Below are 26,132 nucleotides of genomic sequence, written 5' to 3' on the forward strand. Positions count from 1 at the left end.
GAAGAGTGGGTTAACCCGAGTCAAATATTAGAACATTATGAAAATATGACATGATAAGAGACCTTGTGAATTGACCAGTTATTTAACTCTCATTTGATAAATATTTGTAAATGCATCAAGATTACCTAGAGTTACTAGGAAACATAAAATAAAATGATTTTTTTACGATAACTTAGCATTCAATTAAAGCAAGTGCTTTGAACAAAAACTAACGCATTGAAAAAGGGAATGAAACAATTTTAAACGAAATTTATTCGAGTTTTTATGTTTACAAGTGGTTAAATCTAACCAACAAACCGACCAACTAGCCAACCAGTCAGCAAGCCATTCAAACCAAACCCAAACAGCCAACAAAACAAGTCAGTAAAAGCATCTAGTTCCCCAATGGTTTTGACTTTGTTAGTATCTGTAGTGAAATAATAAAATCTAATATTTCCTTCACACATAGTAAGTAAATGGACATTGATGCAAGTGTTTTAAAATTGAAAAGAAGCACTAGTCATGTTATGTTTTAATTTCATAAAAACACTCACACTCTTTTAGCCAAACAAAATTTATTTATTTTTTGCTAACACAAGGTTTCACTATCATCTCGACTTTGTAAAATCAAATTTGTTAGATTGCTTATACAAATAAAAAAGTAAAAAATTGAAAAAATGTATATTAGTTTGCATGCATTCGAATGATGAAATTTCAATTTAAATGTTTATATTTCATTCAGATAAAAAAATCTGGTTAAATAAAAAGTTTTAATAGTAAGTAATGCTTTTTCCACAAGCATTTACACATTTCAGTTATATTGTGTAAATTTTTGTTTTCATGGAAATATTTTATGCTATTTACCTTGTAAATGTTTGGATTGCGTTTTGAATCTGTTAGAGCATCAAATACCGTATAAAGTTCATTCAGCATTTTAACAATTTTCATGGCACCCTCCGGATCGGTGTTCTCAGCACAATATTGACCAAAACCAACGATGCCAGAAAACATTAATGTTACGGAATCATACCTGCACAATACAAATAAAATGTAAACAAATATATGATTATGAATAAATATTGAAATGTAAATATGCGATTTGTAAAGGTTTTTATTTATTTTAACGTTATGAATTCATATTTATTTATCTATAAATGTTATGTGTTGACAGTTGTTTCAATTAAAGTTGCTTGCCAGTATTTAACTCACCTTTTGGGTGCAACTGGTCTTTGATGTCTTAACTCATTGGCAACAGATTTTGGTAGCACTGAATATAAAAGTCTATTCATTGGAAAACAGAGATATGTAAATAATTGAAATGGCATTTAAAATGAATGAATTGGCTTGAATTTATTTTACCTATCAGTTTTTTGTTTTTCACTTTCTAAATCTCTATATGTTTGTTGCAATTTATCGGTTAGCATTTCCAAATTTTTAGTTAATTTATATTCAGCTTCAAATTTCTCAGAGAGCAAGACTAAATCTCTGGTGGCATCATGCAATGGGACGTCAGAGATGTGTAAACCTTTTCTGTAATTCAATAAAAAAAAACAGAAGTTAAGTGTGGTTAGTTTATATTAGTAAATAAATTCTATAGAAAAATAGAAAAAATAAGCTTACAAAGAATAAATAAGAGGCGATATAGAAGACTTGCGGACTAATTTTCTTTTTTTGATTCCTACCTATACGTCACAAATTTAATTTTTATAAGAGTATCTGAAAAATAATTTGGTCTTTATGTTCTATTCAGAGGGTATTATATTTTAAAAAAAATAAAAAGTTATTTCGAAATATTGTTGTCCAAAATATCCAACGAAATAATGGTACATCGAACGTGACACAAAACGGAAGTGATTTTAAGGTACATGTAAAAATATGCAAACATTTTCGTATCGTAACAGGAGTTGGATTTCTAGCTGAAAGAACAGCTTATTTTTATAGGCCATGAACGAATCAAGAAACATAGGATACTTTGTTCCAGAGAGAGCGCTATGCATCGATCGAAACAAATATCAGTTCAACGAGGAACAATCTGTACTATAAAGAGGGTGAGCCAAACTTCCAAAACACTTTATTATAAATACTTTTTAAAATTATGGAATATTACGGTTTGATATTTGGCCCCATATACTGGGCGTTTTTTGGCCAATGCTCGCATCAAATGAATCAGTTGCGTTCAGCAGCTCATAATAGATAGGATCTTTTGCTCCCACCAAATACTGAAAATTACCTTAGCGCCATGGATATTTGGCTTTAGTTTCGATTCGGCTGATTGCCCGGCCTTCAAATTTTTCGTCGCAAGCAATGATTCTTGAAACAAATATTTTCTTATATAGAGTTCAAGCTTAATTTTGGACATGTAAAATCCTTGTTCAGTGGTATGGTACCCAATTTCCCTGTATTTATGTTGATTAATCATGCTGCTTGCAAACATTTTAAATAATATTATGCTTCTCAAAGGTCTCAAAGATTTTGCAAGCTGTTGTTGAGTTTTACAACAATCTTCATGGAGTAATGCCTCCAATTCTTGGTCATCAAACTTTTTTGGCTGGTCTGGGCGATTTTTGTTTACTGTGTTAAAATCACCCCTTCTGAACCGCAATGGAACACATTCACCGTAAGCTATGGTTAGCAATGGTGCTGTTCTGCGGCACTTTTTTTATCAAATTAAAGAAGTAAAGCAAAACTTCCCGCATATGACGCTTAGTTGGTACAAACCAAAGTATAACAAGTAGTCCAACTCTTTGACAACAACTTTGTGCAGACCTATAGTGGTCGGCTAAAAATTAAGAGGCTGATTTATAACTCGATGTCACTTTTTATACCCTACGCCACCATAGTGGGGAGGGTATATTGCGTTTCTGCAGATGTTTGTAACGCCCAAAAATATTAGTCTAACACCCACCTTAAAGTATACCGATCGACTTAGAGACTTTCTAAGTCGTTTAAACGATGTCCGTCCGTCCGTCTGGTCGGCTGGCTGTCTGGCTTTCCATGTAAACTTTGTGTGCAGAGTACAGGTCGCAATTTTGTAGATATTTCGATGAAATTTGGTACATATTATTTTTTCGGCTCAAGGACCAAGCCTGGCTGAAATCGGTCCATTATTTCACCTAGCCCCCATACAAATGTCCTCCCGAAATTGGACTTTATCGGTCATAAATGTTTAATTTATATATGTATCTCCACAAATTCCGCTCCAAATAAGTTTTATATATACAAAATTCATGTCACCAAATTTTGTTACGATCGGTCCAGAATTAGTCATAGCTCCCATATAAATCGCTTAAAAATGTTGGTATACTCACAAAATGCAACATAGTAAACTTTCATGTAGACATAAATCACAAGACCTAATTTCATGGTGATCGGTCCATAATTAGACATAGCCCCCATATAAGGCCCACTTCCGAAAATCACTCAAAAATAAAAATTATTGAAATTTTAAAAGAAAAATGTTTTTGCTCTTTTACTTAGTGTAGGGCTTGACCGACCATACTTTCTTACTTGTTTTTATTTAATAATAAACTTAGAATTTTGTTATCCATCTTCGACCATTTCCTAAAGCAGAGTGGATATAAACTTTTAAAATAAATAATGTTTTAAACTATATCTTATCAATATTATAATTTAATTAATGTAAAAATCTTTGAGAAAAATTAAAGAAAAGCTTAATTGTTGGCTGACCTGATTTTTTATTGTAGATACGATAGCGCATATAGGGAAGGACTTAGGAAATTAGGCGATCGGAAATATTTCGTATTGACAATGGTCAAAATCGGTAAAGTAAAACTTTTTTTCATTAAATATATTGCAGATAATAAATTTAAATTTTCAACACATTATTTCTACAATTTGTGTTGAAAATGGTAAGAAGTGGTCCATGCTATATATCCTAGCACCCATGCAAATATCTTCCGGGAATATGCCCCTATGGTAAATAAATGTTTATATTGATGGTGGGTATATAAGCTTCGGCATAGCCGAATATAACACTCTTACTTGTTTATACTTAATTGGAAATGTTGGCTTTGATTATTCTTCACTGTTGAGTTATTTTATTTTTCCGGAAAATATTTAACAAAATATGTGCATTCCCGGAAATCATGACAATTTTTTATATTTAATTAGGCCAAAAACCCAATTCGTAAAGTATTAGAGATTTAATTTAAATTATTTATATTTTACATTGAATATAATAAAAAGAATTTTGAAATTAATGGGTTTTTAGCACGTTGATAATCAAATTAAATATACATAAGTAGTTTTGGTATTTTCCATTAAATTTAGAATTATATATTCAGTATCATGTGATTTCGTTAGCAGTGCTTTCCGTTAATCTGTATTCGAATATTTAATTATGTGTTATGAACAATGATTTTGTCAACAGTTTTAAACACATTGATCTTTTTATAAGATTAATAAATGAATGTGTTAAAAAAATTATTTTTTAAGTTAAATTATTTTTAAATTTTCATCAAATTATATGAATTCATCTGCCTGCCTACCCAATTGAAAGTACGATAAAATCTAAATAATAAACTTTAGTTGTTTTAACTAACTTTTCGTGAACGAATATCTAACCACACTATGCTGAGCATTGCTTAAATAGCGTTAAAATAATAAATCACCATGTATCCCCTTAAGAAAACCACAATATAATGTATTTTAATCATTAAGTTTTAGAGCAACAGCTTTTATAACAAATATACCAGATACATAATTAGCACACACATATTTAATCCTCAAATATAATCAGTTATTTTTAGATAGTTCTTAAATAACTACTCTATAACTTTTTTCTCCTTTACTTGGAACTTTAATTAAGATATTCAAATACTTAAATATACTTCTTCTGGTGGACTTTACGGTTATGGCAAATATTCTGATTTTATTTCAAATTTACGATCCTGAAATATTGTGCTTTTTATTAGGAAATCTTATGTCAGAGCATGTAAAAACTTCTATGATTATTTGTATGTAAAAATACAGTGTGACAAATAATGTATCGCACAAATGCGTAGCAATTATTTAAGATTTCACATAATTTGTTTCATTGCAGTGAAATGCGCAATTTGAGTATGAACAAGTAATAGAGTGTTAAAATTAAAATTATTTTTAGGTAAAAATAATAATGACATTTTTGTAATTTTTATACTCTCCCCACTATGGTGGTGTAGGGTTTGTGCAGATGTTTGTAACGCCCAAAAATATTAGTCTAACACCCACCTTAACACCGATTAAACGATGTCCGTCCGTCTGGTTGGCTGGCTGGCTGTCCATGTAAACCTTATGCGCAGAGTACAGGTCGCAATTTTGAAGATATTTCGATAAAATTTGGTACGTGTTATTTTTTCGTCCCATGGACCAAGCCTATTGAAACTGTCTGAAATAGGTGCATTATTTCACCTAGCGCCCATACAAATGTCCTTCCGAAATTGGACTTTATCGATCATAAATGTTTAATTTATAAATGTATCTCCACAAATTGCGCTCCAAATAAGTTTTATATATACAAAATTCATGTCAACAAATTTTGTTACGATCGGTCCATAATTAGTCATAGCTTCCATTTAGACCCGCTTCCGAAAATCACTTTAACGTGCATAAATCGCTTAAAAATGTTGGTATACTCACAAAATTCAACATAGTGAACTTTCATATAGACATAAATCACACGACCTAATTTCATGGTGATCGGTCCATAAGTGAAACTTTCGAAAATCACTCAAAAATAAAAATTATTGAAATTTTAAAAGAAAAATGTTTTTTCTCTTTTACTTAGTGTAGGGTATTATATGGTCGGGCTTGACCGAGTAGAGAGTAGTTATATTAGCTTTTTAACTCTTTACTTTTCAATGTAAGTTTCTGCTGGCTTATTAATAGTTGTGTTCGCGTACTTGATAATTTGCAATAATTTGTACAAATTATTACTGGAAGTTACGGGATTCCGTTCGTTTACTTTTTAAAACATGTAACGAGAGAGCAAGAGAGTGTTAAAAGTGACAGTTCTTAGATAGAGAACAGGATATTTTTTTACTTGACATTTTTAGTCCAGTAAAAAATATCAACATAAAAAACGTTTAAAACATGCGGTTGCAAATGCAAACAAAACTAAACAGTTGAAAATTAATACAATTTACAAGTTTTGCAAAGAAAAGAAGTAAAATAGCCCAAAACAAATGTTTAAAATTAATTTATAATAAAATACAACTTATTTTTACAAATTGTTGTTTGCGTACTTTTTTGGTTATTTTTCAGATTGAGAGTAATTTATTTTTACTCTGTAAAATAAAGTTACTGGATATTTTTTACTGGAAAGTTCGCGAGCGCACCTAATGAAAAGCTTTTACAAACAAACAGTTTTTTTGGTGAAAAAAAACTTGTTTGTAAAACTTGGGTTAAAAAATAATTTTCCCGATTTTGACCCATTGTAGGTCGGACTCACTATGGCATTAATTATGTCGTTGCAAAGGTCTTTGAACTATATTAATATCTTAGTAATCCAGATATAGATCAAAAATAGGTAAAATTGTTTTTTTTTTTTTTCCTTATATGTCAGTCATTTGTGTGCTGATTATCTCGATTTTAAATAGCATCCTAATCGGGTCTGTCGACTCCGCTATACATAACGATCAAGTGGAGTCGCAAATGAAAAATGTAGAAATTACACACGGAATGGCAAACTTACATATATATACCCTTGCGATAATATTAATGAATTTGATCGCGAAACTTTTACTGTTATAATTGTGCAATTTTTCGATTTTCAATTTTTGAATTTTGCAGATATTACACTATCAAGTACAGAACTTGTGTAGGTACTGTTCGCATGAAAATATACTTGCAAAGCTGTCTGTCAAAACTGCAGATAAGTTTTGTTCGATATATTTTCTATCACACATCAAGGATTTATTATGTACTATAAATAGTATATGTATATTTGATGTATTTTCTCTTAAATTTTTCCTGTAATTTGTCATTCATGATGGAGCATACACACAAAAATGTAACATCCATATACTATCCCTTATTTCATTTGGTTTTGTATATTTATACCCTACACCACCATAGTGTGGAGGGTATTATGCGTTTGTGCTGATGTTTGTAACGCCCAAAAATATTAGTCTAACACCTTAAAGTATACCGATCGACTTAGAATCACTTTCTGAGTCGATTAAACGATGTCCGTCCGTCCGTCCGTCTGGTTGGCTGGCTGGCTGGCTGGCTGGCTGGCTGGCTGGCTGGCTGGCTGGCTGGCTGGCTGGCTGGCTAGCTGTCCATGTAAACCTTGTGCGCAGAGTACAGGTCGCAATTTTGAAGATATTTCGATCAAATTTGGTACATATTACTTTTTCGGCCCAAGGACCAAGCCTATTGAAACTGGCTGAAATCGGTCCATTATTTCACCTAGCCCCCATACAAATGTCCCCTCGAAATTGGACTTTATCGGTCATAAATGTTTAATTTATCTATGTATCTACACAAATTTCGCTCCAAATAAGTTTTATATATACAAAATTCATGTCACCAAATTTTGTTACGATCGGTTCATAATTAGTCATAGCTCCCATATAGACCCGCTTCCGAAAATCACTTTAACGTGCATAAATCGCTTAAAAATGTTGGTATACACACAAAATTCAACATAGTTAACTTTAATATAGACATAAATCATACGACCTAATTTTATGGTGATCGGTCCATAATTGGTCATAGCTCCCATATAAGGCCCACTTCCGAAAATCACTCACGAATATAAATTATTGATATTTTAAAAGAAAAATATTTTTACTCATTTACTTGGTGTAGGGTATTATATGGTCGGGCTTGACCGACCATACTTTCTTACTTGTTTTATTTATTTTTAGCTAAATTGTGTCTATAAAGTTTATACAGTATTACTATTACTATTATTATTCATATGTAGGTAGGTACTGTGTATAGAATGTTTTTATCGTTTGCTGCTGTAGGTTGTGTCGACAACTTCTACTTTTGTTTTCTGACACATGTCATGGCATTTTCATTGTCTGAACAACTATAAACAGCAACAACAAAACACTTAATTTCTCTTGCTACCAATTAGAAAGTGAAAATACAAATGAGATGAAGTTAAATTCACGTACATATACTATATATTATTAGAGTGGCACTTGTTTTGCACCTTTTAGTTTTACGGTGCTCCCAAGATCTAAAATTATTCTTCGTCATCTAAAAATCAAATGCTGAACATTTCAGTAATATCGGAAAACATTTAGAGGTATTTCCAACAATCTAGCCTTGGATCCTCCTTCGTTTTTCAATATTGACTATCATAAGTAAATTCGTGTGCCCGTTTCATAATTTTCTATGTAGAGTTTTCTAAATAAATTAATTTTAAGATTTGGTTAATTAATAAGGTCTCCTATTATGTCATATTGTCACAATGTTTATTGTAATATCATAACCAACCAGCATGGACCTTCGAACGCCTAAGGGTCGATTAAGCCGAGGCATCGAGTCTTGAAATATTAGGACATTATGACAATATGACATGATAAGAGACCTTGTGAATTGACCAATTAAGTATGTTTTCAGCTCGCAAAAATTGTCGCAATCCTAAAACTAAATGTGTTTTGTTACATTTGTTTAGAAAACTTATCACTGACTTAGTGAGAAACACATATTTCAATTACTTTAAAATGGAGATTAAGGCCCCGAATAAGCCGTGGGTTCCAAACATTGTGTTGAAAGTGTGTAGTATAAATTTAATAAAATTTTAATGTTTCATCTGTTCATACGACAGGACAGCAAAACACGATCATTGAATCAATAACGACTGGCTTCTGAGAGAAAACATGACGGTTGGCAAAGAAAATTTTATAAACATGCCTTTGGTTTCCAGACATTAGATAATTGTTCCTCCATTAGACGTTGTGAATAGACATCAAATTGGGAATTATGCAGCAGTATGTTAAGGCCGGGCTGGATCCAGGAAGGTGAAAAAAGGAAACCGAAAAGTTTAAATATAAAAAAGGAAAAGAAGGAGAAAATAAAAATGTAAAATCAATTTTTCTTTATTACATCCCCCTACCCCAAAATGGTTGACCTGTATCCGTACCTGTTTAAGGCATAGGATCAAATTGATCCATGTTTTTTCCAAACTAAAAGCTGAGTTTTTTCTGATGGCCCACAAATAAGACTTTTAACGAAAGGCAACGATTTTATACATTCATGATTTATAAGCAGCGGCTTGGAAATCTTTTGTTGCCATTGTGAAAAATTTCTTAGGATATCAGAAGACTGAAAATTACGAGAAATTAGTTGGAGACCATTTAATTAGCTTTAAACATCTTGTAGACAATTTTCCTGAAAATCTTGGATCGTATAGCGAATAACAAGGAAAATTTTGAAGTGATGGAAAATAAATACCAAGGTCGTTGGCATGAACTTATTATTAAAAAAATCTCTCTAAAGAACTCAAAATAAGGCACTCAAATCTATTTTTAATTTATCTTTTATACATTTTACATTAAGTTTATACCAAGAATTTATCAAAAATGTATTACCTATAAGAAGGATATATAAAAAGTAATTACTTATTTCGCAAAGGAAGTACATACTCTGGTCTTTTTGTGAAAAACATGCGAAATATTCTTGCAACCTTATTTTTCAACTACGAAATAACATAAGCAGTACTTCTTTCGCACGAAATTAAAACCACAGTTGCATATAAAAATTTTCGCATGAAAAACATAATTTTTCGCAAATATGAACAGAGTACTAGGCTTTAGGTTTTATACGGACGGAAAAGTCCAATATAAGGGCCACTCTAATGTATATGATATACATGGATGATATATATGAATATTTTTAGTGTGTAGTTTGGTATTTTGTGTTTATTCATGTATCCCGTCAACTGTGTTGTATACATATAAACACATTCCCTTTATCACATTTACTTATATTTATGTATAAATGTAATCCTATACATATACTCAAACCAGAGCTTCTAAATAATTAATTAAATTTGGAGCTTAATTTACTAAAATCTTAATTCGGAATTAAAAAATGTCAGCCATTCATTCCATAAATCTATTCCCAGCATTAAAATCTTTAGCTTCATCCGAAGGCTTTTATTTCAATAATTTTTTTCTTCACTCAGTTTTGTTTTTGTTTTCCTTTTAATCATTAACAAAATCTAATTAAGCCTTTTTGTAATAGATTTGAATTCAAAAAATATTACTGATTCCATAAAGAAATAATTCTAAAATTAATGAAATCAATATATTTGACGTATAAAAAAATTAAGCCTATGAATTAATTCATACTGAATACATTAATTGAATTGAATGAAAATTAGTTTTGCTTTCAAATATAGAATTAAGAATTAATTCTTTCAAACCTTTGACTCTTACACACATAAGGATGTCCTGTAAACTTATTTCATTGGTCATTCACATACATATATAGCATGTAGAGTAGGAGGATTGCTAAATTTTAAATTTCTTTACCAGAAAAATACTTAAAAAAATATTTGTTTATAATATTTGCGGTTTAGATAAACCAGAAAGATTAAAAATGCATTTACGAATGACATAATTTGGTTCTAATATGAAGTAGCTGTTAGTTAGTGTTACAAAATATTAAATTTTGAAATTGTTGAAACAAATCTTTTACAAAGTTGGGAGACATTTTCCCTATTTATGCATTTTTAATCAAAATTACTTTGTGAGTCTTATTTAACGTCATCCATTTGACTGTAGCAACATCTTCATATTTAAGCTTTGTGATCGAAGTACAGATTTGTCCATATTCCATATATACCAGAATAAAGTCTCAATATCACTGTATGCTTGTGGCAGTAAATTCTGAGGAGCTATGAGCAATTTTTGGGCGATATTTTATGGAATTATTGATACTTAACTCTTGGCATAATATTTTTAAGTGTATTTCACCATAAAATCCAATAAAGAGAATTAACACAAAAAACCCAATTCCCAATTCGTAAAGTAATTGTGATACAATTTTAATACGTTCTATTTTGCATTCAACATTTTAAGAAACTAATGCGTTTTTAGCAAACTGATCTCCAAGGTTTATTGTGTTGATAGTTTTATATGTAGTTTGTCTTTTTTTTCAAAAATTGTGAATTTTATGTTCAGTGTCATGTGGTTTTGTTTGCTAGACTTTCCATTTATCTGTATTCAAATGTGTGTTAGAAAAATGACTTAGGCCCTAATTTTGTAAATCACGTCACCAAAGTGATATTTATATGGAAAGCAAAAACAAAATTTCAAAAATTTTAAATATTTGTTTTTGTTTTATATACAAAATTTAGAAATTATGAAAGGCAAATCAACGCTTGAATTTTGGTGCGTTTGTTCTGTTAAGAATTTGTATATAAAACAAAAACAAATTTTTAAAATTTTTCAAATTTTGTTTTTGCTTTCCATATAAATATCACTTTGTGAAGTGATTTACAAAATTAGGGCCTTAATTGCTGCTTGAGTAAAACAATTTTTTTATGTATTTTATTGATAAAAATGATTTAAACCAGCAGTTACAAACCGTTTAATTTAAATTGATAATGATATTTCATAAAAATATATTTAGACCAGATTATATTCAGATCTACAAATTTAACTCCACCACCGCTCATGATGAATGGAGGTATTTACTCGTATATATAAGTTCGCCTAAATGTAAAGATTTTAATGCTTATATTATATAAAAATATTGCGTATTTTCCAAACATGGATTTTCCCGAACTCGTGTAAAGTTGCAGAGATAGTTATAATACCTAAATCCGTAAAAGACTGTTCTATAGTTGAAACAAAAGGTTACATTTTCGGCCTTTTTCGATTTTTAAAAATTCGACTTTTCGAACATTCGACTAAAATTAACATAGAAGCGTTACTAAAAGAATAGAAATAGCTAAAAAAATAAATTACTATAATAATTAATGACTATTATTGTTTTATTATAATTATTTATTAAAAATAATTGATATTTTTGATATATTGAATTAAAATATTAAAAAAAAAGTTTTCGTTGTATAATATTTAAATAAACATGTATAAATACAAAAATAAAAAAACGTTTTTAAATTAATTTTTTTTTAAGATTTTTGTACTTAAATCAAGTACGACTTCAATCTTAAATCAAGCGCATTTTGGCTCAATGTAAGTGTAAACATACTTTATTCAATCAATTTTAAGATTAAATTAAGTACGAGTTTGAGCTTGAATCAAGGATATAAAATTGCGCTAAAATCAACTTTTTCGTACTTGGAAGATTCATACTTGATTCAAGTATTTTGTACTCGGTTCAAGTAAAACCGTACTTACCGTACTATTGATCTCTATCTGGCTTGATTCAAGTACGGATTACTTGATTCTTTTGTAAGTCTAGCAACAACAAAATACAAGCAAATGTAAAAACAAATTTATTATCAGGAATCCCGCAATTCTCAAAAGAGTTTTGAAAAATCACAAAAATGGAATTTTTTAGTTTTTTGACTATAATATCCATACCAGGGCAGGGATTATCGGAACCCTTTACAAAATAATTAAGACCATATTGGGCTACCTCAAAAGACAATTTGAGAATTTTTGCCCTAAATTAGAATTTTACATGAAAGATAGGCGTTTTCTGGATGAAAATGGTCTCTTAGGTATCAATTTTTTTTCATTTAGAATATTTACTGTAAATTAAGCTTTTTAAAATTCATATTTTCCTTATACATCTTCTTAAATATTTTTAAGATAACTTAAAATGAAAAAAGAGATTTTTTCAAAAAAAAAGCTAGCGAAAAATCGCCTTTTTACAATTCTTTTTTGATTTGACACAGCGAATGTGTTAGTCCAATAAAGGAAAAATGGAGAAAATCGGTAAATATTTGGATCCGGTGTTATAAAAAAACTGGAGTTTGGTGGGTAAAAATGTTGAAAATTAAATTTTCAAATGTGAATATCTCATAAACTAAAAGAAACTAATCGGCTTTAGGAATAAACTAAAACCATCTTCAGAAAATTTCTTGTTTCTTCTATTTTTAAACTGGAGAGTTAAATAAATAATATTTACCCCCATTAACACGAAGTCTGGTTATGTTTTAACTAATAGTTATACTGACAGTTATCATACAAAAATAATTTTAACCGACAGTATAACTATTAGTTAAGGCTTAACCAGACTCCGTGTTAATGGGGGTTACTGTGACAACATGTAGTACATTCCATTTTACAAAAGATAAAGTTAATTTAGCTATCATTTCGTTAGATAAATTACATTTACGTCCTTATTCACAGCAACGAATATAAATTCTTTGTTAATATGTCATTTATATATTTTTTCCACATTTCTAAATTTTATTCTACTATAGCATGTATTTTTATCTCTGGTCATTTGTCATTATCTTTGTATTAAAGCTTTACGCACATTGCTCCCAGTTGGTGATAAATAAAAGAGGCAAAAAAAAAACAAAAACTTTTTATTTATTTTTTTTTTGTAGAAAACGATAAAAAGTTGTGGATGACAAGAATGATATTTTGTATTAATATACAATTTTTCTTCTTTTTTTTCATCATCATCATTATAAATTCTTTTTTTTTTTAAACACGATACTTTTCACTATATGCACAACTAACAAAACTCATCACACACCGCACTGTACCGCTCATTATTACACTCTGTTTGAGTTAATAACTGTCAGGAAATCCAGTGACAGATTTACTCAAGTTCAAGTTAAATTATATTCACCACACAAAAATGATAAAGGAAACACACAACATTATGTAGTTTATATGTATAAATGTATAACAATGGACTGACTGACTGGCAAGTTGTGGTTAATGAAAAACAAACATTTTCTTTTTTAATTCATTAACAAAGACAAAAACCGACAATATGGAGGAATTATATAAGTGTAGCACGAGACAGCAGAATTATCTTTATCATTGTTTTCATTGGGGTTAAATATATTGACAATTATCCCCGAGAGCTTTTAGACGTTATATTTATTATTCAGTGATTTAGTTAAAGGACTTTAATCACATTTTACTTTTTTCTATTTTTATACCCTTCAGCTTCGTGAGAAGGGTATATATAAGTTTGTCATTCCGTTTGTAATTTCTACATTTTTCATTTCCGACCCTATAAAGTATATATATTCTGGATCCTTATAGATAGCGGAGTCGATTAAGCCATGTCCGTCTGTCTGTCTGTCTGTCCGTCTGTCTGTCTGTCTGTCTGTTGAAATCAATTTTCTGAAGGCCCCAGATATCTCCGGGATCCAAATCTTCAACAATTCTGTCAGACATACTTTCGAGAATTTTGCTATTTAAAATCAGCAAAATCCGTCCATAAATAACGGAGATATGAGCAAAAATCCGAGACAACCTCTGAAAATTTCATCAAAAAACACAATGTATTGCATGCTTTGACAAAAAAACAACAAAACGTATGCATGGATGTGCAAGCTTTGTGTATTTGGTTTTTTTTGTGTTTTGTTTCTTTTGGCGTTGTTGTTGTTTTTTATACAACTAAAGTTTAGTTTGGTTGTGTGTTGGTTTTTTTGACAAAAAAACAACAAATCGTATGTTTGGGTGTGCATGCTTTGCATTTTTTTGTTTTTTTTGTGTTTTGTTTCTTTTGGCGTTGTGGTTGTTTTTTATACAATTAAACGTATGTTTGGATGTGTGTTGGTTTCATTGCCTTGCGTATTTTGTTTTTGTTTTTTCTTTTGGTGTTTTGTTTCGTTTGGCGTTGTTGTTGTTTTTTGTGTTCTTGATAAATTTAGGATGCTGTACGCTGAAAGTGGGCAATGTACATACATATGTATATATGTACTAATTATAAAAAATAATAATGCATCCACAACAAAGGTGAAGGGTATATAAGATTCGGCATAGCCGAATATAGCACTCTTACTTGTTTAAATTTAGTTGGAATTTTAAATATTTCCTTTAATGTTGCAGCTACAAATTTAGTTAAGGTAAAACTGATCAGTATGTAATTAAATATACAAATAAGTTTTCTCTTTTAGTTAGTCAGTTTTGATTTAAGAATACCCTTCATAAAAAAAGATGATCGAGTATGATTTTTTCATTCCGTTTGTAACATATTTTATTGTTAAACTAAACTGAGATTCTAAATTTTGTATAAATTCGATTTTTTCGAATAATTCTAGACAAAATATACATTTTGTCGATTAATTTGAAAACCATACTTTTATAAAAAAAAAAATTTCGGTAAAACCCGGTTTTTCGAATAATTCGATTTGGATGAATTTTTGGTGGTTTGAAAAGTTTTATGCTCGTATAAAAATTTTCACATGAGTGCCTTATATTTATATAAATCAAGAATTTTTGGCCGACAAAAGTCTTATTTCTTGTGGACATTTTTATGGGGCCTACCAGCTTTAATAGGCTTCGTCCTTGCGAACTGTATTTTGCGCACAATTTTACATGGACAACCAGTCAGCCAAACGGACAGACAACTGTCGGGTTGATATCATTAAATCGAAAGTGATTCTGAGTAGATCGTAAGTGTAGGTAAGTGTTAGACTAATATTTTTGGGCATTATAAACATCAGTATAAACCAATAATATCATCCACACTATGGTGGTGTAGGGTATAAAAAGGTTACAAACTTATGTCTGAAATTTTTAAAATTAATTCCATATTTGTACCCTACACCACCATATTGGGAAGGGTATCAAACTGTGGGTCGCAATTTTTGTTAGAATCGGTCCATTATTTCTCCTAACGCCCATACAACTGCCATATCTTAAAATAGTTAAGCTCTCATAAATATCCAAACAAAATTTAGCACAAATAAGTTTTATATAAGCTGAACTCGTACTACCAAATTTAGTACCGATCGGTTCAGAGTTTCCATAGCTCCCATACAAACACCATTCTCGAAATCCAAATAAAATTCAATGGAAACTTTTCCAAATATTTCATTAGTGGCCTAAAATCTGAAATAATTTTTTAAAAAATTTTAAAATTTTTGTAGTATTTTATTTGTATACTTTTATTAACTTAATTTAAAAAAAAACAAAGGACATAATTAATTAAATTCTAAAAATGACAAAACAAAATTAAAAGATTTCTTTATTGCGGCATTGACAAGACAATGGAAACTTAGGTATTATTTTAACAAATATGGTCTAAACTTTGCAATAACTCAATATTTTGTTGGGTATCCCTTATTTTTTATAACTGCTGCACATCGACGATGCATTGAAACAACAAAAGAGTCAATGGTCTCCTTTGAAATATTTTGCCATTCCCTTATAACCGCCTCCGGTAAATCTTCCTTCCTGGTGTAATTTTGGGTCCTTATTTTACGATCTACAATTTCCCATAGATTTTCTATGGGATTGAGATCTGGCGATACCAGATAACATGTACCTCGTTGGATTGTAGCCACTCGGTTACAACCCTAGAGGTGTGTTTCGGGTCGTTGTCGTGTTGGAATCTTCAAACTCCAAAAAACATCGTTTAATATGGTTCTGTATCCTATACCTGCCATGGTATCTTTAATAATATGAATTGGGCCCATACATTGTCCTGAAAAACATCCCCATACCATAATAAAGCCACCGCTAAACTTTACAGTCTTATTTGTGTACTTTGGATCTAATCTTTTTCCCTTTGGTCGTCTTACAAATATTCTCCCATCACTGCCTCTTAAATTGTATTTGGATTCGTCGGAAAAGAGGACAGTATTCCATTTCTGTATCGACCAGTTTAAATGATTCCTGGCAAATTGTAGACGAGCAGAAAGGTTCTTTTTAGAAATGAGTGGTTTTTTCATAGGACGATAGCAACCAAGACCAGCCCCATTTGCCCTGCGACTAACTGTTCGGGTACTTATTTCTAATTTTAGGCTATTAACAACCTCTCGAGGAGTTATTTTTGGGAATTTCTTGAACTCTCTCGCTATTAAATTATCTTGTCTAGGAGTAGTCTTACGAGGTCTTCCACCTAAATGTTGAGTTCTTACAGATTGCTGATTTATTTATTGAATATTTGTCACAGATAATTTTTTGTTTTAAACCAGCTTTAAAATCGTTAATTATTTTATTTTTTAAGTCTTCACAAATCTTAACTTTAGCAATTTGAAAAAATGCAATTATGCGCAAAACTTAGAAAAAGAAATTGTAAAAAATTACCAGAACTTAAAAATAAAATAAAATAACTGTAAACAGGATGCTTTTTACATCGTTCTTTTCAATATTATTTTCGTTTAACACTTCTTTCTTGCAGAAGTTTAAAAGTTTCCATTGTTTTGTCAGTAGCGAAATAGTGAATATTTTTAATTTTGTTCCCTTTTTTCAGAATATAATTAATTATGTTGTTTGTTTTTCAGTTAATTTATATAAATAAAACTGTACATGTAAAATACTAAAAAAAAATTTTATTTTAAAAAAAAATTTTAAATTTTGGGCTACATATGGAATATTTGGAAAAGTTTCCATTGTTTTGTCTGTATATGAAAATTATCCCACCAAATTTTGTCACAATCGGTCCATAATTAGTCATAGCTCCCATATTGTGCATAAATATCTTACAAATTTTTGTATTCAAATAATATTCAATACAAATAAGTTTCATATCAAAAGAAAACTGTTTGTAATCATATACTCGTTGTAGGGTATCATATGGTCGGGCTTACCCGACTATATTTTCTGACATGTTTTATTATATTTCTTAAACAAAAGCACCAAAGCATAATAATTCAATTATGGAGATTATAAATATAATAGGGATTAAATATTTTTGTGATTATTTACTTTTAAACTTTTTTTATTGAATCTATTTTTTTATCATAATAAATTTAATAAAAACTTTATGTTGTTTAAACTAGAAGAGCAGAAGAAAAATTTCTTTTTTTTTAATACTTACTTGGCCAAATCATCTAAATTCATAACGCTTGGGTAACATTGAAACAGTATACGATCCGATTCTGGTATATACATCATTTGACCCTTGAAAATGAAATGAAAAAAGAATAAACAAAATAAATTCATCATTTATCCAAATAGTCATACATCAAGTGGGTAGAAGAAATAAAAGTTGGTTTTTTTGCTATTGTTTTATTCAATTATTTTACAACAAAATGCAATGTTGCGTAAAAATTCAACTGTTTCTTGGTAACACACATAAAATGATTCGTATGAAACTATGAATGAAAGCAAAATAAATAACAATTTATAAAAATTGAAATATTTTTTGGAAGTATAAAATTTAAACTCAGTTCTTATCATACGTTTCTTTTTTTGAAGAATTCTCTCCAAATTACTTTATGGTTATAATAAAACATAATGTTGCATTAAATTTTATTAATTTTTCCCCCTTTATAGATACTATTTAACATTGACAATGAATAGCATAAATTTTGATAATTTTTGAGTATACAATTTTTTAAAACTGTATGAGAGCTGTATTCGTTAGATGTTAGTTTGCACATTAGGTTGTTTCACCAATATTATTTGTTGACATATTTGAAGCGGAATCTAGAATTCTTATGACTGTTTTTGTGAAATTTTTTTTTGGATAATATAAATCTTTTTCAAAATAATATTAAAATGTAAAATTATTTTAATTGTTTTTCTACTATTTGACATGGTGGTGGGTGAACAAAACCCCATTTTGGTTTTGATAGTTTTAGCTGCTGTTCGGATTTTATGGCCTCATGTATACTTTTGCTAAAGCTTTATTTTTCCGAAGAATATTAATTTTTTCTCACAGTTATATCTGGAATACCAATTGGAAAATAAGTGTAAAACTAATAGCCAAAATATATATGACTAGAAAAAAAACAAATGGGGTTTGGTTAGTCTCGATAAGTAGTTCGAGAAATTCCATACGTAATACTAACAAAACAACACAACACAAGCGATCACAGAATTGACTCATTAATGCAGAATTTGATTGAGTCTCACTCTCACCGATAAACTAGCAATTTTTTCACAGGACATAATATCGGCTTGAAACATATCATCCCAATCCGGAGCTCCCTTGTCCTTCCATCGATCGACGTGAAGGAACTTTGACACGAAACCATAGCAGAGATTATCATACCTCTCTCTAGGTAGTTGATTTCCTTCTTGTTTGAAAAATTTCGCCTCATTTCAATCATATTATCTTATTCTGGATAAATTGAATCAATCTCCGCATTCTATTTTTGGTCCACCAAAAACAGGTCAAGAGCTTCCTTCTATATGATTGTTCGTGTGATTTCCTGCTCGAAAAAACATTGCCGATGGTTAGTTTGAACATGCAATTAACTTTGGAGGGCCTTGATACTTTAGGTGGCCTTGATACTTTAAGAGACCTTGATCGTCATACTGTGGGGGTTCCTGTGTTCCTTTTAAGCACTTCTTAGAAAACTCCTCTACTCCACAAAATAACATACTTAAACAAACATTAATGTTTCAGTGTCCTATTTTGACCGCTGTCGCCAAAGTCAATGCCAGCAGGAACGAGGTTATCTTTAGGAACCTTTAGGAAGTTTGTATCAGTATTATAGCTAAGGTCCTGAACACAAATCTGATAAAAATTTTAAAAGCGTACAGTCAGTTTTCGGAAAATTGTTTTGCTTTAATTCCAATCAAAAACGTATAATTTAGCTGAATATTTTAAAAACGATTTGTAGAATTGAAATCTACTGTAGGTAATCTCTTAGTTGAGTATCATTTAAGGATGTTTGCGGGATCGAATTGCAAAATTTTAATTTAGCAGTTAAATGCCAGCAGTTGTCATCGCAGTAGAAAATATTAGATATTCATATTATATATCGAAGTGAATGAAAAAAATTCAAATTTTTTGCAAAAATAAAGAAAAATAATTTTAGCTGATATTTTTATTAACACATTTGTTCAATACAAATTTACTTTAAGGATTGGCCAATGTTAGCTATGACCTTTTCCCATCATTTTGGCAACATTTGGATTCCTAGCCAAAAAAACTGCTCATCTTTCGAGGCCAAGAATGAATCAAGCCCATCGGATACTCTGTTCCAAAGTGAAGCGTATCCCAGAGAGAGAGTCTGCATCGATGGAAAGAAAAAGTAAAAAAAGCGGGTGAGGAAAAATTTCCCTACAACTTCATTCTAAAAAATATTTAACAGGTATTGCAACATGTGGCCGAGCGTTGTCATTATTCGGTACAGGTTCCCTGTGATAGTCTGATCAGATTTCAGCATAATAGATAAGACCCTTCCTCCTACCAAATACAGATAATTACCTTAGCGCATTATATATATGGCTTTGGTGTAGATTCGGCTGGACTCTTAGGATTCTTTGGGTTATCGTAATGGAAACATTTTTCATGATGATTCGGTGAAAAATTATTTTCTTTTAGAGCGTTTAAGCATCATTTCGGACATGCAAAATCGTCTTCAAGGTCTCTCGGCTTCAGTTCGTATGGTATCAAATTTCCGTGCCGAAAATCCCGATTTTTGGCAAAATCTCGATTTGAGCGACCTCTAAACCACTTCCGAAAAATCGGAAAAAAATCTCAAAAATACTCTACCCTATAAGCTTTCAAATTATGCTTGAGCACCCATGAAAATAAGAAAAAAAACTTTTTTTGGGACACACTAATATATATGTATGTGAGGATAATTTGTAAGTTTTGTTCATTTTGTTTTATTATGTTTTGTAAGTAAATGTTTAATTTCATGTTTGAATTATGGTTGTTAGTTTAGCGATTTTTATAAGTATATAAATTTTTATTTTTTTTTCTCCAATTAAGTTTTCTTCACTCTACACATTTATAACTTTTCTTCCTAATTCCCACAACCATATCCATTTTTCTGTTATTTTTTATTCTTCCTCCTTAACCGCCTTATTCCCACTGAGAAGCTGTGTAAACGTCCTAGTAATATACTAGGTAGCAAGTTTCATGTAATAATCGGTTTCAGGGTAGACATGATAACTGCGTAGTGGCTTAACATAAATGCATTTTAAAAATCTTGAGACGTCAAAGTATTTTTGAGGGTTTGTATAATTGTGGGCTTCTACTGTCCAATTAACATAGAGTCGGGCAATATTTTTGAAAATATAACTTTCGAAATCATTTGAGTTCAAGTTCATAATGGAAAAGACCTTCACATTGATATATAATTTCAAAAATTTTTGCTCCTCACTGTTTCCTCTCTTACTAAAACTGACTTCCATTGTTGTTAATATCAAGTGGCACATACACATTTTAGACACCCCCCTTTATTTCATGCCTCATATTGCCTGTTTAAGATTATTATTTGACTGTAAAATATAACCAGAAATTTGTGGTAGACATCAATGTCAGAAACACATCATTGTGATTTGCAAAAGAATACTTTAAACACAAGTACAAGTATACAAATACGAGTACCCAAGAACAATACCCGCAGTCGTACGTACAGTAATATTTTGCAATATTTTGCTTTAAAAAGAACAAAACAAAAAAATGGAAAAAGATTCTTTAAAAGCGTATTGTTACGAATTTTTTTTTGATAAGACAGATTTTTTTCTTGGTGATGTTTGTGGTTTGAGGGTAATTGAAATATTTTTTCCTTCCAGTATCAGGTCTGCCTCTCTAGAAGAAATACTTAGAACTATTTTGTTTTCCTTTATCATTGCTGCTTGTAGTTTAATATGTTTGTGGTTAAGGTTGTTTAAAGTCGTAATAGTGAACAAATGTAAAGAATTATGAATGAAAGTCCAACAGTTGGAAAAAAATGAAACATTTTCCAGATAGTTGCCATAAGATGGTTTTGTGAAATGTTTAATGAAAGAAAAAATAATGAAAATTTGCCTTTTGACATGTTTAAAAGAAATCAAATATAATCTACAGCTTTGGTAAAATTGGATTTATTATTAGGAGTATTGGGAGATACTACAACGAGTACAATTTAATGTGATTAGGACATTTTATGAAAAATTAAATAAACTTAATATGTGCAGCAAAGCTGAATATGTAATAAGATTAGTGTTTTTAATTTAAAACAGAGTTGAAATATTAATCTTCTCTCGTTAGATCTCCATGGCTTCAACCAAACAACAATTAGAACGTAAAAAACAATTAGAAATGTACAAATATCGCAAAGTGATGTTCAGCAAAGTTGTTAAGCTCAATGCCGGCTACAACATAGTCAATAAAGAAAATCAAATTTTTAATGTGTTTTTTGTTATTGTAACAAAAACAAAATACATATAAAATTTCCACTAAAAGTACTCGCTTGTATTATAAAATAAAAAAATAGGACATAAATATCGAGGGCCTATATTCAAAACCCTCTATCTTTGATTTTCACGCAAATTACTTTTTGATGGTAAAATATTCAGTAAACCAGCCCTCAGCTATGGTGTGAATTTCATAACAAATACATTTTTTATACTGTTTTATTTGCATTTTTGTTATTTTTTATACAATTAATTTTTTCAAATAACTAATTTTCAAAATAGTTTTAGGAATAATTTCTTCCTGCAATTCTTTTTTCGTACTAATTTTGTAATGCAGAACATGAATTCTACATTTTTCAATCATTTATCAAAATAGCGAATGCCGATTCTGTATTGAATGCCATGAAAATAATTTAGCTATTGTTTTTTGAAAAATATAATGTCTATGGTGTAAAAACAAGTAAGAAAGTATGGTCGGTCAAGCCCGACCGTATAATACCCTACACCAAGTAAATGAGTAAAAATATTTTTCTTTTAAAATATCAATAATTTATATTTTTGAGTGATTTTCGGAAGTGGGCCTTATATGGGTGCTATGACCAATTATGGACCGATCACCATGAAATTTGGTCGTGTGATTTATGTCTATATTAAAGTTAACTATGTTGAATTTTGTGTGTGTACCAGGGTGTTCAATCGATTAACCGTTAATCGGTTAACCGATTAATTTTGGTCGGTTAACTGTTCGAATAATTGAAAAGTGCCGATTTTCAAATAACAAATAAACCGATTAATTTGTGTCGATTAACCGATTAACCGAAATTCCTTTTTTTTGCACTTTAACTAATTTTTTTGTATTTATTTTTACAAATGTCAAATGTAAAATTACATATTTTTTCGAACATCCAATAACAACTGTCATATTTAATTTATATGTACATATTTGTTGGATAAAATCATGATAATTGACGCAACTGGAGGCATTACTGAAACGAGTAGTTTATCAGAACTTGTAGAAATTATTAAAAGTATTCAAAATCTAAAAAAAATCAAAAAGGTTTTCAATGGTACACGCAGAGAAAAAATATAGTTGGGCATGGTTACTGTAACCATTTCAATATTGTTACAAGTTTTTTAACTATATTATAGTCACAGTAACCATTTACATGATTGTGGTAACCATAATATGGTTAACCTACGATTCACATGATTGTCTCAACCATATATATGGTTACAGTAAACATATATATGTTTGTGACAACCATTTATATGATGAAGGACTTATCATATTATGGTGCCCTCGGCTTAAGGCTTATCATAATCTGAGAACAACATATTATGATAAAATTATTCATCATAAATATGGTTGCCACAAACATATATTTGTTTACTGTAACCATATATATGGTTGATACAATCATGTGAATCGTAAATTAACCATATTATGGTTACCACAATCATGTAAATGGTTACTGTGACTATAATTTTGTTAAAAATCTTGTAACACTATATATGTATATGGTTACAGTAACCATGCCCAATTATATTTTTTCTCTGCGTGTATAAAGGAGGATTTTATATGATTAGAAAAAACTAAAAAAAAATTACTGAGATATTGGATATTCGTTATCATGCCTTATTTTCGATTTCTCCAACATCTGCAATCAACGAGAGAGTTTTTTCCAAGTCGAGTTTTATTAAAACTCAGGAAAATTATTTATTTTTTTACTGAATTGTTATGTTTTGTTTATATTTAAAAAATACTTAAATAACACAAAATTCATGGTTTTATTTTCAATTTGTAATTTAAATATAAATTACTCGGTTAATCGAATAATTTAAAATTAACCGATTATTAACAGATTTATTCTAAACCCCGATTAATTATTTGCTCGATTAACCGATTAAACCAGTAACCCGATTAATTGAATACCCTAGTGTGTACCAAAATTTTTAAGTGATTTATGCACGTTAAAGTGATTTTCGGAAGCGGGTCTATATGGGAGCTATGACTAATTATGGACCGATCGTAACAAAATTTGGTGACATGAATTTTGTATATATACAATGTATATAAGTTTTATATATATATAAAACTTATTTGGAGCGGAATTTGTGGAGATACATATATAAATTAAACATTTATGACCGATAGCCAGTTATTTGCTATATTCAGTAACTGTTACCAGTGATTTTTCATTTAAGTCGTTCTTTAATATTTTTCAACATACTGTTAAATGTCGTTCCTTTTTATTTTTCAACATTCACTGTTAATAACTTATCTTTAGGCGCATAATTTTATTTATACTTAAATGCAAATCTCCAATATTTATTCCTATGTTTTTTTAACAGACTTTTTTAAATCAGCCAATATTAGTTATTGGTTAACATAAGAACAGATTTAAGAATGAAAATAATACATAATGTATTCTTCTTAACATAATCGCAGGATGGTACTAAAAATTCCGATGCCTCCTGTGGAAGCACGTTTATATTTTTTTTAGGACTTTTGGAATATAATTTTATAATTTTAAAAATTTAATAAAATCGAAAACCGCAAAAATCCGCAAAATATTAAAATAGAATATAATTCTATACATTTCCTTCTTTAATCCACATAAAGTAGTTATGGGCATTTTTGCGCATTTATGCTACTTTTTTACTTCCAAAGAACTTTTTCATGTAAAAAAAAATAATTTCTTTAAAAAAAGACCACAACATATATCAATATTATTAATACAAAAAACTATTTTATTTAATAATGAATTATATTCCATTTTTAATAGATATTAAATGGGGTATTTATACCCTACACCACCATAGTGGGGAGGGTATAATGCGTTTATGCAGATGTTTGTAACGCCCAAAAATATTAGTCTAACACCCACCTTAAAGTATACCGATAAACGATGTCCGTCCGTCCGTCCATCTGGTCGGCTGGCTGTCCATGTAAACATTGTGCGCAGAGTACAGGTCGCAATTTTGAAGATATTTCGATGAAATTTGGTACATATTATTTGATCGGCCCAAGGACCAAGCCTATTGAAACTGGCTGAAATCGGTACATTATTTCACCTAGCCCCCATACAAATGTCCTCCCGAAATTGGACTTTATCGGTCATAAATCTTTAATTTATATATGTATCTCCACAAGTTCCGCTCCAAATAAGTTTTATATACACAAAATTCATGTCACCAAATTTTGTTACGATCGGTCCATAATTAGTCATAGCTCCCATATAAGGACCACTTCCGAAAATCACTCAATAATATAAATTATTGAAATTTTAAAAGAAAATGGTTTTGCTCTTTTACTTAGTGTAGGGTATTATATGGTCGGGCTTGACCGATCATACTTTCTTACTTGTTTTTTCTTACGTTTGGACTGCTGCTACTCTTAAACCAAAGCTTTGAAAAAAAATGTTCTGAGCAAACTCTATGTAGAAAAGTGTCCTCTTTCCAATGACATATCATTTGTTTTGTAAAACGCATTTTTCATTTATATAACTGCCCCATCGTGCATTGTTTAAATTTAAATTTTTTTATGAGTATCCCCCGTATTATTTTATTTTTAAGACCAAAATAAACTTGAAAATTTGTTAACAAACTTCAAACTTATTCATAACTTTGTACATATAAATTTACAAGTATAACTTTATAATTGAATGTATATAAAATAATACATACCTTTAGTCTAAGATAACGTTCATGTTTGCCCATGGCACCTTGACGTGTCTGCAGTACATAGATTGTATTGATGTGGGCTAAAACATTCTCGAATGTCAACTGTAAATGAGGACGTATGGCTTCAAGTACTTCTAATAAAGAACAATTTTCATCGGCCACTCTAGCAAAAATTGAAAAGAGAAAAAAAGTAAAGAATCATATTAAAAACAACTTAAAATCAACATGGCCATTTAGTATCGATATAGAGGCATTTGAATAAACTTCAACAAACATTAGTGCCACATACTGACATGCATACATACACCC

General features: G+C 30.0%; 1 protein-coding gene across 1 annotated transcript in view; it reads right to left on the reverse strand.

Annotated features, from left to right (window-relative positions):
- The window catches only part of Gycbeta100B (guanylate cyclase soluble subunit beta-1-like), a 332,225-nt gene that overhangs the window by 162,909 nt on the left and 143,184 nt on the right, over positions 1 to 26,132 (reverse strand). The window contains exons 8-12 of the mRNA XM_065508967.1: positions 25,827 to 25,986; positions 17,875 to 17,957; positions 1,339 to 1,509; positions 1,189 to 1,260; positions 844 to 1,009 (exon numbers count right to left, since the gene is read on the reverse strand). Of these exons, the coding sequence (XP_065365039.1) occupies positions 844 to 1,009; positions 1,189 to 1,260; positions 1,339 to 1,509; positions 17,875 to 17,957; positions 25,827 to 25,986 (652 nt within the window). The remainder of the gene's footprint in view (positions 1 to 843; positions 1,010 to 1,188; positions 1,261 to 1,338; positions 1,510 to 17,874; positions 17,958 to 25,826; positions 25,987 to 26,132) is intronic.

The sequence above is a fragment of the Calliphora vicina genome, chromosome 1, assembly GCF_958450345.1.
Source record: "Calliphora vicina chromosome 1, idCalVici1.1, whole genome shotgun sequence".
Lineage (NCBI taxonomy): Eukaryota > Metazoa > Arthropoda > Insecta > Diptera > Calliphoridae > Calliphora > Calliphora vicina.